This window comes from Nesoenas mayeri (assembly GCF_963082525.1).
Source record: "Nesoenas mayeri genome assembly, chromosome: 1".
NCBI classification, from domain to species: domain Eukaryota; kingdom Metazoa; phylum Chordata; class Aves; order Columbiformes; family Columbidae; genus Nesoenas; species Nesoenas mayeri.
Window position 1 is genome coordinate 25039010 of NC_137541.1, and position 17601 is coordinate 25056610.

Consider the following 17601-nt stretch of genomic DNA (forward strand, 5'->3'; position numbering starts at 1 on the left):
AAAAAATAAGTCAAAATAGAGAACAAGCGTAAGTATTTCAATCGGTCTCCCAGTTCCTCCCGTCCCAGGGCACCACACTGACTTTTGGGCACATCAAGCACCCTCAGCCATTCCCTTGTGGATGCGGGACTGCAGATGTTCATGCGTAAGTGATTTTTTTAATTCCAGCCTTCACCGAACAGCTGTGGTCCAACACAGCCCTTTCCGTGCGGGGCGCCAGCGCTGTGCCAGCCAGGGCTGATCCGTACCGGCCTCTTCCCGGCTTCGAGAGTACGGCCGGGGAGGCTCCGCTGCCGCCGGACCGAGCCACCAGCTCTGGCCGCCCGGACTACAGCGTGAGCACACTCCGCGCCTGTCGCCCACCGTGTGTGACCGGGACAGGCGCTCCGCCCGCGGCAGGCGGGGGCGAGGGGGCGAGGCTGCGGGGCGGTGCCGCCGCGGGCCCGGTCCGCCACCGGCAGGGGGCGGGCGCGCCGCCTCCGCGCCTCCCGCTGCCTCCGCTCGGCTTCCTGCTCCGTCGCCGGCGGGCGGGCCGGGGCTGCGTGCGCGGCGCGGCCGCTGAGGGGACGCGGGGACGTTGCGCGACGTGCCGGTGGCCACACAGCCCAGGTAGGGGCTCGCGTTCTCTGCGGGGCTTTGCGGGGGGGCAGGCGGCGGGCAGCCCCTGCCCTTCCCGCGGGGGATCCTGCCACGGGCTCTGCCTCCCGGGCGCGCATCGCTCTGCCCGGCGCGGGGCAGCACGCTGGCGCCGGCCACCCGCCCGCCCCCGGCTTCCTTGGAGCCGCCCGGCCCTGCCCTGCCCTGTCCTCTTTGGGGTCCCTGCGTCTCTCGGGCCCCGGCCCGCCCGGGAACTGCCGCTGGGGTGCGTGAGGCGGGCAGGAGCCCCGCGTGTGGGGCAGAGCTGAGCCGGGCGCACCCGTGTCCCCCGGGGCTCCTCGGAGTGGCAAGGGGGCAGCGGGTCTCTCCTCCCCTCGCCCCCGTTCCCCTGGGCTGGGGTCTCCCCTCCCCGCCCTTCCTCTCCGTCGGCCCGGCCGGCACGGGGAGGGGGCCGAGGGCCGGCCTGGCGGTTGCGGAGCGGTGCGGGCGGAGCTGCGGGTGTGCGAGCGGCCGGTGCGCTGGGCGCGGCGGAGGCCGGGCCAGGGGAGGCACCGCGGGGTGGCGGCGCTCGGCGGAGCCCCGGTCCGGTGAAGTAAGTGAAGTGTGAGCGGTGTAGGCAGCTCTTGCTGCTGAAACAAGTGGCTTAGCGAAGCGAAACCGAGACGGTGCTGCTGTCAGTGTTTGCCCAGTCTGTTCTTCGCTGCTCAGTAGCAGATCCCGGCCGTTGGCAGATGCGCTTTAAGGCTCAAGTGCTGTTTAACTAAAACACTAAATACACCGTTACAGAGAACAGTCGTGAACCGATATGGAAAGAGAATGTGCTTTGCATTCAGATTTGCAGCGAGATACTTGTTGAAGCAGCCTGTGTTCCTTTGGTTTCTAGCCTCTGAGTTGCTGAAGCAGGAAAAAATACAGTAATTCTAGCCTTTTTTTGGGGGGTGGGTAAGTGCTGCCGTGTCTTAAGTTACATTGTTTGCCAGAGCTGCTCTGAGGGGCTGTGTAACTCGCCCGATTATATTTCCTTTTTCTCACATTTAAAAGTGGTTAAATTATACCATAGTAACTCCAGACTTTTGTAGAGATCTCTACCTATACCGGGTATTCTTTGTAATGTGTGTGCCTCATAATGACGGACAGGCTTAGAGCCTGTGGTGGTTCTTTGCTGCTTAACCTAGCGGACAGGTCCTTTTCTCTTAACGAAGTATTTATTTAATACTAATAGGAGGAGTATTATTTTGGAAAAGAAACAAACAAATCTCAACCAAACAAAACCCAAATAGAAGTGGACGGTTAATGACTGTTCACAACAGTCTTTTCTTTTTTTTTTTTAAAGCTTTCAAAACTAATCAAGGTATGAATGTCCTCACTAGCACATATCCCCCACAGGGATTCTTTTAAGTATGAAGAAATCTCTTTCATCTGTTGGTTTGCTTAGTTGTCTGTGTGGCAAAACAAGTTCTGTAACTTGCTTTAAGCCTGCGGGTAGGCTCTTCACAAGCTGATAGCTGGTTTGTTGCAGGCCATTGCTTCCTTCTCCTTCCAGCAGTCCTGACCATTTCACCCAGTTAGAGTGCAGAGTGCATAGTTACAAGTCAGCTCACAGTACCCACAAGTTACTGCCTAGTTTCTTCAGGTGCAGTGCGAGTGCTTCAGGGCGTATGTGCTCTACATTTAATGAGAATTCTCAGTGCTTTAAGAAGAGAATGATAATACAGATAGGTTTTGAGAATTTAATGGAACTTTGGCAAGCTAATACTTAAAAAGTGAACTCCTGAATGTGTAGTTTCCAGTTTTGTTTGGAATATTAACAAGCTATATGGGGAAGGGATTTTCTTTCTGTAAGATCATAAAATTAATTGGTACTATGTAAGCTGCAAAAATACCAGTTTGCTTATAGGTTGGTTTGTAGCCTAAAGATGAGGTGTACATAAGATGAATCTGCAGCAGACACAGAGAACTTGTTCCTTAAGATTTAAATTGTTCAAAGAGAAGTTCTTATTAATATAGAACTTAGGTTCTGTTTTTTTAAACCTGAAGTCCCAGCAAAGTCAGAGGGTTGACATATTAGTATAAATCTTACCACTTATATCAGCAATCAGTATCTCTATGAGCCCTAATGTAAGTGATAGATATGTTCAGTTTTGAGTTTTTCACTAAAATATACTGGGAAAGTTTAGAATTTAAGGCATAATTATTGTTAACCTGCATGTTTTTTGTGCCAGCGCCTAGCTATGCCATCCTGTGACAACCATTTTGCTGTCAACAGCACTGGAATTATTGTAATTGGTTCACGGTTTAAAAGGATCCCTCTGGGAATTCTCACATTGATCTGGAACTAAGACTGCCTATAAATTCTCAAGATTACTTTAGCAAAAATGTTATCTGCAACCGTGTCAGAAATCTTAGTCTTACAATGAGGCTTCATGAGATTTCTTAGCAAATCTAACAGCCTGATGCTGCTGTGCTTTGCTTCCCGGCCCTCATAAAAAGTCTGCTAGTCTGGCAGAAATTTTATCAGCTCTCTTTTGCTGGGTTAGCTTTCCTTAGCGAGTGAAGTTGTGTGGCTGGGGCTGGAGAAATGGTCAGTGGGGCTGGAGCAACGTGGCAGGTGAGCTCACCTATCTCATAAATTTTCATGCTTCTGAGTGTTGTCTAGACCTGAGGCCCGGTGATGTGGGAACACAAAAAAGCAGTGATGAGGAAATAACTTGAAACTGGCATTGCTGCTAGAAACCTCATTTCTTAGCACCAGAATTTTCAACTCTGATGGATGTTAAAGCATCTGTGACCTGGCTTCCTGCTTCATCATCTAAAATGTTGTGTTTGACCATGAATCCAAGCATAGCCTCCTCATGCTTTTCTTAATGGTATATGCATCCTTTAGAGGGCTTTAGGATTTTTTTTTCTTAAAATATTTTTTTTAAATATAATTTGCATTTCTGATTCTGCCCTCTAATTTTTTTTTTGCATCTTCCTGCATCTTGACATTAGCCACAAATTTAAAAAAGCTTATTCCTATTCAGTAGTCCAAGTCATTGATGGCAAGATTAAATTTTATTTTACCAAGACTATCTGAAGTGCAGTCACACTTAAGTTTTCATGGGGAGTTGTCAATACTTACTCTTTTGGAATTGTTCTTCAACTATTTTTGCTCCCCATATACAGCACCATATACCTGTGATACAAAAATAGTTTACATTTGTTTGCAAACAAAACTGCAACTTGGCTTTTCCCAGCTTTTATTGGAGCTCAGTGCCAAGAGGATATGGAAGAGACTTTGTGGGAGAAGGGAGAAGTTTCTGATGACTATCAGGACAGAGGGAGCTGCTATAGTAAATTCTGTTCTGCATTTAATCTGCACTGCTGTTGAGTCAGTTTTAATGGCAGAAAGTTGCAGAGTGTGTTTATATGTACAAAAGCATAGTAGCTCTCATGAGAGTCCAGTTAAAATCTTAATTAACTTTAAAATAGATGACACTTAGCAGTCTTCCCTCTCTTCGTACGACTTGCTTTCTTCTTGTGACTGGTTGACCCCTTCTCCCACTCTCTCTCTGGTTTTCTTTTATCTGAGGAGAAAGTAGCCATCTTCTAGTAGCAAAGAGGTTTTTTTCTCTGTCTGTTTTGGTATCATCAGTTAGTTGAGTCATCATTTCACAAACATTTAAGCTGGTATAAGCTTGTACTACCGCTGCCAGAAAGCTGCTGACCTGCTCCCAGGCACTTATTTCTGCTTTTGGATCTGCCCAGATATTCTTGTGAGCACCAGGTGAGGTGGTTGAGGGAGCTGCCATCACTTTTTGTTTGCTGGTCAGCTGAACATCACTGACATCTGAATGGTTTTGGAACTGCATTTGAGTTGATTCAGGCAGAAGTTTATGACAGAAATTTCTGTAATAGTTAGTGAATTTCTTTTACAACAGCATGATCCAGAGAGGTGTAACATCAGGAGTTGTTACAGCATACAGTGACTGCATGTCAGTGCCTGTCTATCAGCTGTGTATGGGGTCTCAGTGGCAGGCTCACAGTGGTAAGCACGCTTTTGTCATTGAGGGATACCATTCCTCAAAGTATTTTACATGCACTTAATGTGGAAAAATTCTCCATAGCTGATTACATACAGTACCTTGCTATCCCACATAACTTTTGATTTTTCCCACTTATGATGAGCCTTAGATTTTAGAATTTCAAAGGAAAAAAGATAGCTGTGGTGGGTTTTAGTGTGCTGTGTACCAATTATTAACTAAATATTTAAGTATACAGAGTATATATATATGTATATATATATACACATAAAAATATAATTAATTGCCTCTGGAATTATTTTTTTGCTGTGAAATTTATTCTTCTCAGATATGGCTTATGTGTTTGGTACTGGTTGCTGGAAGATTGCGCCCAGACAGGAGGTATGTTATGAATCTTTGTTCTCATCCTTTCATGCTCAGAAACCAGTCTAGAGATTGCAGTTTTTGTTGCTGTCTCTTTGCTGCAACAAGGAAGAAGTGAGTCACTCTAGAACTGTTAAGGATCATGTGACTGACGTGTCTGAGCATCTTCCACCTTATCACACAAACGATGGCCTGTCCAGTGCTAGTATGGACCTGTAGCAATGTCTCACCTGTACCCCAGGAGCATTGCGATGCTGGGTGCACCACGCAACATGGAGGTTATGAGCCGCTGGCAGCGTATCTGCAGCGCGATCCCGCTCTGTGGTGTCCTGTCTGCACACCATGGCCCTTCTGCGGGCTGGGCCTGATGTGCTGCTGCTCCCCAGAGCTGATGGGCAACGCTTTCTGTGCTGGGCATTCCACTCAGTCAGCGGCACGCTCTTTTTATCCTGCAAAGGGCCAAGGTCCTGCCGAAGTGCTGCCTCATGTGGGAGATGAGAGGAGGATAAAGGGCTCTGGTGGAGCAGGGGTTTCTGTATCCCTTAGAACTAGAGAAGGGAGGTATGCCAGCGGTGCTCTGAGCAGTGGTGGTCATCATGGAGGACTTTCCCCAGAGGTACATCCTGGCTTCCTGCTGAGATCAGCTTACTACTGAGCTACTCCTCTCCAATACACAGCCTCAGATCATGCTAAACTCTTGTTAAAGAAGCTTAAATGCTTGGTAGCGTCGAGTTTTTCTGGCAGCAGCATTGTGATGATGTCCCCTGCTGCTGTGGGTATCCTTGATCCTCTCTGCTTTGCAAAGTGCGTAGGAGCTCTGTGCCTGGCTATGTCTGTGGTCTCAACGTGCAGCTCTGTGATGAGGTTGATGTGGTGGTCTGTGCAGTAAGTGAATATCACTTCTAAGAAGATAATCTCATTCTGACATCTTAAAGCTACTGTCTAGAATCTGGTTGTGATTGGGGAGAAGAATAGTGTGAAGGAGCAGATTAGTCTTCCTGCAGTGAACTTGGACCTATAGAGAAAGTATTTGTAATGCTTCTTGCCTACTCTGCTTGCTTGATAACTTCAGATAAAATGGGTCCCAGTGTGCAGTGAGATGCTGTAACCATAGCCTCAAATACATTTCTGCAGTGGTCCTGTGTGATTATATGAAGTCATAGTAATTGTATGTACATTCTTCAGACCCATAAATTTTTGTATGGTATTTCTATTGCTGTATAGGGCAGGATAAGATGTATAGTGCTGATACATTATTCTGACAACAGGCTTGGTGGTTTTTTTATTGATACAAATATATGAAAGCTGTTGTGCATTTGGAACTGGATTCTGGCAACATCTTGTCACGAGTGAGACCTGGTGATCTTGCAGATGAATGCATTGCAAAGCTTTATTTACTCCTTCCTGTCGTGGAAAGACTTAACAGACTCTCTTATGAAATCAAGGTCGTAATTTGTTTCTTAAAAAAAATATATAGAAAACAAAGTGGTGGTTTTGAACATTTGAACAGGTAGTAATTGCCACAGTGCTTCAATTACCAAATAGTTTGTTCATCATTTGTCAGAAGAAAATGTTAAAGTTCTCTCTCTTAAATCTCTACTGTGAGATTTATGAACTTCTTTGTGATTAAGTTTGAAAGCAAGTGGGTGTATGAGGATCAGCAATGCGTCCTTGAGGATTTTATCTAGGTGAATTTCTCTAGGTGATTTTATCCAACTCCATGAAATACCAGGACTAAGATTCTCTTTAATAGGTACATCAGCAGCAGTGGTACAGTTAACTTCATGACATATAAATAGTATGGATTTTAGGGACTGTAATTTAAATTCCATTTTTAAATATATGGACCAGTAAACTTTGTGTAATATTTTGGAAGAGTATCCAAAGTATGGGTTGGCTGCTTATGAGGTTTAGTAGTGTGGGATTTTTTAATTCTTGTTTTAATTGCAAAAGGAATGTGGATTGAGTTGCATTCTCACTGGGAGGAATGCTTTATTACTTTTATCTTGGGCTTCCCAAGATTCAGGAGAATTTTCCTGTTTGTGAGACAGACTAGTCTGTGTGTTGCCTAAGGTGAAAGTACTGGATGGATGCCACTAGCAAGAGCCTGCATGGTCAGTAACTCGACACATCATTTGGGAAACATTTGTTTTGCGCATCAAGTATCAAAACACCCTGGCAGAGTAATGCTGCTTCTCATTCCTCTTGTAGAAGTGAAACCACATAGTATTGGCAACACAGGACATGCAACAGTAGCTGAATTACCTATTTTTAATTTTGAAATGAGTTTTGGTTTCACTTGCAGTTCGTAGAAGTAAAATAACGCTTGAGTGTTGTCAGAATACCAAGGTGAATCTTACATGTATATGGAAGAGTACAATTTGGGTGGTATCATTTTTGTAAGAGGTTAATAATTACCCTTCATGGTAGTATTTGTTTCAAAGGAGAAAAAAAATATATATCAGCAAGTTTGTAAGTTGTTCTGTGTGGACAAACCCTTCGCATTTGTAGAGTTCTGCCATTACCACAAGGAATTCATATAGATATAGGAGTGCCTATAGGGAACAACTACTTGGGTCATAGCCTGTCTTATCAGAAGACCTAAATGGTGTACGATTATACAATAAAACTGAACTACAGTATTTATCTTTTTAAAGATGTAATTCTTTAGTATGTCTGCCATTCAGCAGTTTCAAATTAAATGAATTTTGTAAATGTAGTGGAAAGACTGTATGTAGTCTAGCAAGGAATAAACAGTTGTCTGGGTAAGGAAATGCATATTGTGTTTGAATAAAATAATTATATTAGAAGGCTAGATTCCTTCTCCAGTTTAGAACTGGAATGATTTTGGCTGTCTCAGCTGTTTGGTCCATAACATGTAATTCAGCTTGGCACAACCACTGGTTTAAAACCAGAGGTTGCATAAGAATAACTAATGCTGTCCCTGACATATCTGATTCACTGTGTAATTTTGAGGAGAAAACCACCACACTGAACTGCTTGAAAACAACAGACTGAAATATCTATTAACAGAAGCTGGATTAAACAAAATGTTGTTTCACTGATTGCATTTTATCAGTTATGAAAAGGTAAAATGACTTTTTAAAGTTGTTCTCTGACAGGAAAAAGAATGCATCTGCTAATCGTTGAGGAAGATGGTTTGTGCTGCAAAAATCAACCACTGTCCTAATCTACTTGTGGCTCGGAAAGAAAAATAAAAGCTCAAGCCTTTTTTTTTTTTTTTTTTTTTCCCCTGTTGGTACTAAGTAGTTTTGAGGGCTTATCTAATTCTAATACAGTGTGCTTGGTAATGCTGTGGATAGCATTGCTATATACTTGGTAATGTTGTGCATATTAACAGATAGTAAATACAGATAAAACCACATGTAATGTGTTGACCATTTTGAAGTTATACAAACTTTTAAATCCTGTTTGGGGAGGAAAAAAATTCCCACTGTGAATTTAATTCAAAGCATCTTAGGCTGATGCTGATTTAGTATTACATATCTGGGTATAGTTTTGCATATAATAGTTTAGAAATACGGGGTTAAGACTGAAGGAGGCACTAACTCACACCTCATAAACTACGTAGGTTAAGAAAACAGGTCTCTTGTATTTTTCCAGAGTTTTAAGATGATTTACAGCCACCTTTTGTATTTCGTTTATCCTTGTAGCTGAAAAATTACCTACAAATAGATAAGTAGCAACCAGCAGATATTGAGAAAAGTCCATCTTACCATCTTTTACAATAATCTTTAAATACGCCTTGGAGGTAAGAGACAAAGAGTGTCCGTTCCTTATTGCTCTCTTTGCTTTCACAGTTCTTCGCAAAGCAAACCTGATTCTTTTAGCCCTTAGTTGTTTTATTTAGGTCATGTAATTGTTATCTAGATGCTTCCATTTGGAGATTATCCTTTAAGATAGACTTAGGGAAAAACTACATATGGGTCTCAGTTAAAAGTCTCGATAGCACATAGAGCAGAGTGTTGTTTGTTTAGACAGAGCACAGTAATTGTTTTTTGTTTCACACGCACAGTCCCCTTGGTGCAGTTCACAAGGAGCAATCACACTTCTGCAGCATTATCACATTGTTGACACTGATACTAGAGAGCTGCTATAATCTCTTGGATTCTTTTCCTCATTACTGCTGCCTGTTTTGCCAAGCTTGATGTCTGTTTTGACGTGTATTACTTTCTGGTTTATTAAATATTGTTGCTGATTTTTTGGACCTTTTTCTAATCAACTAAGGTCAGAATTCAAAATTGCCTTGACCTTTTAAATTCTTGCCTCTCGTCTCTGCTTGTTTTTGTGTGCCCATTTTGTAAGTATAATCTCCTCACGCTATCAAATTGCTAATGGAAATACTGTTATCTTGGGAATTATGTAGACTAATCTACACATTCTGTTATTATTCATAAAAACATTTGTTATGATTGTATTTGAAAAACTCTTCTAAAGAGAAGTATTAATACATTGCAAGTGACCAAAGCTTTCAGGCACCATGCGTGGGGCAGAGGCTGTGCCCATGTCATGTGTCCCACAGCACCATCTCTGGGCAAGAGCGTTGAGCAAAGCTGATGAAGAATTGACCGAATTGAATTGCATTCAGTTCAGAACTGAACTGTTTGTGTGTTACTTTATCCATTACCTCACCTCAATACAGTTTCCTCTTGCACCTTGATTCTAGCAAGAAAACTTGGTCAATGACCTTCATGTCTAATATATGAACATGGAAAGAACTCAATCTTGGCATGCTGGAAACTTTATATCATCTAATAAATTGTGGTTATTATTTGCTTGGCAGGATTATAGGCTCATAGTTTTCCTAAACTATAAGTTCCCTGTGTGAAGTACTTGGCAGGGTTCCATTAAGAGACACAGACCACTTTTAAAAGTAAGTGTCTTCTGCTCTGCTGATTGAAGCTAATTCTAGTATGTATCAGAATACATATAGTAGCTATGTGGACATACGTACTAAATTTGTCAGCTCTGTGTTGTGTCTGTCATCCCCACAGAAGTTAATCAACAAGTGGAGCAGCAAACCAAAAATCCACTGAAGACTGAAAGTGAGTGGTAAAGAAGTGGATGAAAGCCCTTTTCTCCCTTTTAAAAATTATTTTCATTGTAATCTGCTGGTTTTTTTTCTTCTACTTTTCTTGTGTTGCCCCATGTATAGCATTTTGGGCTATCATGGGAGTTGCTACGTGGAGAGGCTTTAGCACTGGAAATCGCAACATCTGGAAATTGCCCCTGCCTTGGGACAAAATACAGTGCACAAGGATGGGTGGAACAGAAAAAAGCAACCAGTAACCACAGCTCCCAGCTGTCTTTCCACAAATCTACACCCTAGTAGTTTGCATCCAGAATAAATAACTCTTTTCTGCATGGATAGATGTGCAACTCCACGAGGGAACTGAACAATGGCATGCTGGCATTCGAAAAGGATTTTTAACCTGCAACTTCCCCTTCCCCTTTCCTCGTGAGCTGTCTACCTTTTCCTTCCTATTCTTGAGGGGCTGCATGACCCACGCACTGGGCTGTGCTGAAAGAGCAACCTCTCAGCTCTCTAGTACAGCAGCACCAGCTCTCTGCCTGTCTCCTGGTTTTCCATTACTTTTGTCAGTGAGGCCATCAGTTTCTGCCAGCTCAGAGGAAACTTTATGCCTCAGTTTAACAAAAAAAGCATTCCTTTCTTTGTTTTCTGCTACTCAGTATTTCACAGCTCTGCGTACTGGATTTGTACGATCTCGCTGGACCAGTGTGGCTGGTTGGCTGAGCCAGGCTGCAGGTTCACATCAGCCAGGCCTTACAAGAACAATATCAGCCAGCTGTTGACAGGAGGACTGACACTAGCAACCTGTAGATCACCACCTCCTGGTGTTACTGTGCTCTTTATTCAGGATGTGGATACAGCTTGCTGTGCTTGCGAGATCACTGGTCTGATCATCTTGCCATTGCTTGTTCTCCAGAGTGCTGGCTGGTGTGAGTTGGTGATGATGGGCAGTGGGGTTCAGAAAGCTCTCTGACATGTGTGGTTGTTGCTGAGAGAAGACGTGTCCAGACCTTTAGCACTGAGTGAGATAACGGGACCAGGAGGGCACGTTCCTTCACCCTTATGACAAGTTGCACAAGATTGCTTTGATGACATAGGAATATCAGAAGTTTAATAGAAGAGCTGAAATTCATGGTGATATTAATCTAGTGAATGAATGCATGTGCCATGTGCAGATATTTGACTAAGCTGATTGTAGCTAGAATTTGGTCTGACTTAAAACACCTTTACTGCTGTCCATGATAGATATAAACCTGCAATTTGACATGTCTCTCCTATTAGCCTGTCCTGGGGGGTAATAACTTTCTTTTTTCTTGACATAGAGGAAAACCGACACCTGAAGGCACTTGGTTTGTGTTCTTCTGTGGATAGCTTCTTGTTTAAAGGCACTTGATGCTGCATGTGAAGGATTTGTTTTGTTTCTTTCCATTGTCCAAATTTTAGACCTTGACCAATAAACCTGTTAAGTTCTGCACCAAGAAAACCATTTGCAGAAAAAGAAACTCCATGTTTCACAATTGTACAATATAATGCTTCCCAAACTCAGCTGTTTTACTTTGAGACTTGTTGATCACTTCTGTTGTCTGTTCCATGATGCTCTCCTTGGCCTTTTCATCTGTATAGGGTTCTGCTCTGCCTATGTTTTCTTTAGCCCATTCCTAAAGCAATCAAAGTAATGTTGTTGATATTGTTTTTGTACATCTGAGTCTGTGCAAGCTCAGTTGTGAACCTGTGCTTGTTCGTTGTTTTTAAGTGATCCTAAACTAAGGACTATTGGAAATCCCAGATCCATTTTTATATCACTTTCGTAATTCTAATAATGAGGTCTAATACTAAAGATGTGGAGTAACGGTCTATAAGTATTCATAAGGGCTCATGGGCGGTCGTATTTTATTTACTGTTCTGTCTTTAATTAAAAAAATCAGGTTTTTTTTTTTTAATATGTCGTATCTGTTGGATATTTGTTGATTGCAACAAATAGTGATTACTGAGATGGGTGGATGCGAGTGTTCACATAAAGGCATCCTGCAGTCAGGGTTGGCTGGTGTGATCGTTTCACTTAGTTTCTGGTTTTTTGTTTTGTTCATATTCTTGCTGTCATGCTTTGACTTCCTTATGTATTTTTGTTTATAGTCAAATAAAAAGAGGAAACTTTTTTTTCCAGCACTGACTTGAAACAAACTTGTGTTTGTTCAAACTACAGATGGTGTTTATTTTAATGTTGATGTATTTCTGGGGGTGGGGAGAAGAGAGAAAGGAGCTTAGAATAATTCTGTTCACAGACTTTTAAATGAAAGGAGTTTGTCTGCCATGGCAGATTGGTTTTGCTTTTTTATAAGACAGATAAATAGTAGTCTTTCACTGAAAGAAGATAAAATGGATTTTATATATGGATATGCCATATGTGGATATAAATCTAATGGGTATATTATGCCCATAATATGCTATGAGATTTCCCTTGTAGTACAGTCTTAGCATTCAGAAACATTTCTCTGCTTTTCAGGTTTTACTGATGATATTTATGCTCACATTCTTATGGAGTAGAACTAAGTATATCTGTACTTGTCTATTTTCCTGTTTATTTCTCTGCTGACTGTTTTCTTGGACACTTCAGGCAGCATCGCGTGATGACTGTATCTTTGGCAAGGAGAATCTGGGCATAAATGGCTGAACTTACAGATACTGATTTAAGGCAAAAGGTTATTTGTGTAATATCAAATTTTATTGCCTAACATACACTGTGAAAACTACATGGGGGTTTTGGTGATCTTCTCCAAATGATTTGCATATCCTGACTTCTGATAATGATAGTGTTACAAATAATTTCTGAAGATGATGTTGTTGATTTTGAGAATCATGTCATAGGACTACAGTGTTAGTGATGCTGTAGCTTTTGTGATGGGAGTGTGGGATGGTCACTTCAGTTAGAATGGTATTTATTATGTTTTCAAATTCAGCCTTAGTGTAGATGATCCAGTAAGATCCCTGAATGCCAGTAGACTTTATTTTGCCATATTAAGTGTAAGTAGTTATGCAGCAAAACACGAATTCAGAAATAGTGTGGTTATTTATTCAGAAGGGAAGTACTGATTACAGACTGTTATTTGTCTGAACACCTCATGTGTTTTTTGAAAGTAACTGAGGGCTCTTTCTTATTACACTGATAAAAATAGAGGAAATGAGGTAGTATACTGCCTGAAGTGGTTTGTTTCCAAGTAAATTCTAATTTCAGTTAATTAATTTTTTTTACATGCTTAATCTGTTTAAAAGTTTTAAAATTAAGTACCATATTCCTAATGGATATTTAGTACTTCATTAATAGACATTATAATGTTTGCCAAACCTGATTTGTTCAGATGCCATGTGTAGTGCAGGGGTGCCAAGGGACTATATGTGGTCATCTTTGCTCATCAGGAGTGGGGGACAAATGGAGACAGATGTTCACGCTCAGGGCAGCGTGGGCCCACCATGGCCAACCATGACCATGGTACAGAGCCACCAGCAGTCACAGCTCTGCAGGCAGAGGACGAGAGACTTGGTACCCTCAGGGACAAGGGGTTGCTGAGGAGGAGGAGGTGTCGTCTTTGAGCAGAGCCCATGTAGGTTGTGGCACATTTTGACTATATGGTGAAAGCTCTGGTTTAGAAGAAACCGTTGTGTGTTTACGTGGTCTTTGCTCATAGGGGGTGGTTTTCAGTTTACTCTGAAATAGTCGCAGTTCTAGGGTTGGTGCTTCTGTCACCATTGACCGTTACTTGAATCTCCCGGATGCTGCTATGAGTGACAAATGTGCTCTTACATTTCTCTAACACATAGATTAAATTATTAGAATAACCTTCTTTTGGTTCCACTGAATGCAGTTTATACAGTATCCTAAAGGCCAAAATGCGTAAATATTTTCTCTCTGAAGCGTTGTTTGCTGTGTTGTGTTATTAAATAACAACTTGCATCCAAAGGTTGCTAGGACTTTGAAGCAATGCCGATGGAGTTGTTGACTTTTACCACGTAGCTTTAGGAAATCAAAGTCTGCTTAGATACAACACTCATAAATATTTAGGTCACAGGTTGAAGGGTTGAAAGTTGAACAGAATTTGTAGTGGATTTGATGAAATTAAATTCACCGTTTTTCAGAACATTTGCTTTATGGAGTAACAAATGAAAGCAATCCATCAAAAATCCATCTTAAGTCTTCCCTTTACTTAGGTATTCAGGACAATCATAATTAATGTTATTTATGGGTTTTTTTACTGTTTACTCGTAACAAAAGTGCTGTAATTACATTTTTGTGCTTTTTTTTCCCCCTAGGTGGCTATTTTTAATGCAGTGTTGTCAATAGCTGACTGAAGACCAAACATGAGAATAGCAGGTAAGTAGGCTCAGTAAAATCAGACTATTTTAACTTGTGAAACTGGTGCTATGGACAGCATTAACAATAAAGGTTTAAAATAAACTTAACTGACATTACAGGCTTTGCTGTTCCACTTAGTCGATATTTAATGAAACTCATATTGGAATTTGGGATGATCTAAGAGCAAGTGTCTGGTTAAAACACTCCAGCTGAGCTGCAGGGACTATTAAGGTGTCATGACTTTACGTCCTTTGGCTGCTAATTCTGTAAGATGACGAAATAATAAGGAAATGGGCAATTGATGTCTGAAGTGATTTCTTCCCTAACTCACACCCTAACTGAAAGTGCTGTGTGCTATTATAATATAGTGTGTGAAACTTCCTGGTTACTAGGAGTTTGAAAGCTATAAAATCCTTTCATAGAGGTAAGTTACCGTAGTACAGGGTTTAAGAATCTTGATTTTACTTGATAGAAGGTGTAGTGGTTGTAAAAATAGATATTTGGCAATATAACAGTACAAAAAAATATTATTTTAGACATTTCCTTGCAGTAGAATAGCCTGCGTGGCAATTAACAGTTCTGAGTTTCTGATGCATTGCACTTTTATCAATAGTTGTAGTGTTATGTTGCAGAAGGAGCAACTCTTGGCTCTTCTAGGAAAGAATGATACAGTCTTTTCCAAGAGAGCTACACATTAGCCTTCTTAATGCATGAAATTAGTCCTGACTTTTGTCACTACTTCTGAAGTTGTTAACCTCAATATATATAACTAGGAGCAAACTGTTAAAGTAAATCTGATAAAGAACTGTAAAATGCTGTGATTTTTATAGGATGGTGAAATCACCTGGAAATCACCCTAACCTCATTTTTTCTTTCATCTAACTATTTTTCTTGCTAAAACCCACAGACAAGATGCAGCAGTTCCTATAGAATGTTTAACTTGTAGCGAAGAGGCTGTTTTTGGTCCAAGTGCTAAAAGAATTTTCTAGATTTGTCTCTCTCTTAAGGGGGAACACTCGCAGTTCAGCTGAAGGGCTCATGATATAGAGCGGAGGGGGTGGTCAGTGCTCAGACCGCGTTCTCATTCATCTTGCCCACCATCTACTGAAACAACATGTGTTCCAAGTGCCACTTGCTAGATGACATTCCAAAATCTGCTACCATCTTCCCTTTTTAAGCAATGTTGCTTTGAGAACCTTTTTTCTACTTCTTAATGAATGTTCAGATCATCTGTTTTCTCTGTGCTTACATGTGGTTCACTTCCCCTCGAGTGGTATAATCTTTGGAGTTCCAGCATAGTATTTTTCAATTAGGTTTGCATCTGTGTTTTCTTACATAGTATATATGTGCTCACACACATGAAAAGGGAAAATGGGAGAGGAAGACCAAGCCACAAGCAAACAAACAAGTTGTGTCTCTTTCTGCATCTTTCTTATTTTTTTCCTCTCCCCCTTTTTTAGCCTTTTGGAAGGATTGATTAATGTCTCTCATCTTTCTGAAGGCTGAGTAATCTGTCTATTTTAAGGTTTTCTGAACAGCACGGTCTGAGATCTGCAGTACATAAATTTGTATTTTTTCTGAGGGATTTATTTGGCTGGTGATCTAAGAAACAGAAGAATGCTGTAGGATTGCTTCTTCCAAACAGTTTGACCTACTGGCATGAGACAGAAAGGCAGGATGTGGATCAGATGCCTCCTCACCCAACTTGTGCTCTCAGTTGGTCTTTTACAATAAGCTAAGAGTAGAGTATTCTGTAAAAATCTACTGAAAATTATGCTAAAAAATGGGGGAGCTCATGACAGTACCACCTATACCTGAATTTTCATCTCAGAGGTAAATTGCTGTGGTTGTGTACTTCCAGCTCTGCTCCCAGGAGGTAACTTGACTGCTCAGTGCTGGGGAAAGTTAGGCTTGTAAAACTTCCAACCTGCATGAGGCTTCGACATATTAATACAGGGAGTGAAGCATTACTGCTCTTTATTACTTTTTAAATAAGCTTTTTTGAACCTTCAAACTTGCTTTTTGAAGGTCAGCAATTTAAATTTGTTGAAAATGAGGTGAGGAGGCTTTAATTTTTTTGGGTGGGTGTGCCTTTTAATATTGTGCTCAGACCTCACTGACCAAAGCAGCCACGCTACAGTATATGAACAGATCCCTAGTCACTCAGTCTTGGCCATACGTTAAAATAGAGGTAGCTCAATTTGAAGGGGGAGAGGGGGAAAGAGTATTTGTGAACAGTGGGGAAACAAGTACACATGGATAAGAACAGGGAAGTGGAATGGGGGGAGGTGGGAGTTTCCCTTCGGGACAGCAGCCAATCAGATCAGCTTAGTTCATCTTGTTAAGCTGGATTTCCATGGTAAATTCTGTGGTTTCTCCTAAGCTGCTGAGCTGAGTTGGTGTGCTGTGGTGTCACACAAGCATGAAGCTGGAGCAAGCTCAGAGCAGAGTATATTATATTTGGTATAGCAACCTGATGGACCGGCTCAGCTGCATCCTACATCATAATGTCTTTCTTGCAGATGGTTTCTGCTTAGGGAGCCCACAAATTATCATCTTGCTTATGAGTTCCCCTTAATGTAATCTGATACACATTTCTCTTGTTGTTAATTTTGATAAAATTAATGTTATTATTTGCAGATGCTTTTTTTGAAACTTTTTTCTACTTCTGAATAGGTGCTGCAAAGTTGGTAGTAGTCGTAGCGATATTTTTGTTGACGTTCTATGTCATATCTCAAGTGTTTGAAATAAAAATGGATGCAAACTTAGGACACATATTTGGTAAGTGATGATTTTGTTTCCTCCAAACAACCATTAATATTTGCTTGAGCCATGATCAGGAATATAATATTCATTTTGCTTTAAGCTTGACTTGGGCTCTTACACCTAAGAATTCTGTGGCTTTTTTAATGTGTGTACCAGTATTTTTAAATATATATTATACATACATAATATATAATGTGTGTATTAAGTTATGTTTCTGTATGAAATATTTAACCTACTGTCTTGATCAGTTTGATTGTTTTGCCTGCCAGGTATGCATAGTTTTACCTGCTTTTTCTGTTTAGTGGTACTTAGTCTTAGTCTGGCATTGTAGACTAGGTGACTTGAATGATGTTTCTGGAAATCTGCACTCTGCCTTTCTGCTGCTTAAGCAGCTCAGAATTTGTTTTGGGTGGGCTTTTTTGCTTGCACAGGTACACTACTGTGTACAATTG

The 17601-nt window shown here is 41.3% G+C and overlaps 1 protein-coding gene across 1 annotated transcript in view; it reads left to right on the forward strand.

Annotated features, from left to right (window-relative positions):
- The first annotated feature begins 537 nt into the window (after nt 1-537).
- The window catches only part of FAM3C (FAM3 metabolism regulating signaling molecule C), a 29173-nt gene continuing 12109 nt past the window's right edge, over nt 538-17601 (forward strand). Inside the window, exons 1-3 of the mRNA XM_080363631.1 lie at nt 538-609; nt 14341-14401; nt 17060-17164. Of these exons, the coding sequence (XP_080219757.1) occupies nt 14389-14401; nt 17060-17164 (118 nt within the window). The 5' untranslated portion in view covers nt 538-609; nt 14341-14388. The remainder of the gene's footprint in view (nt 610-14340; nt 14402-17059; nt 17165-17601) is intronic.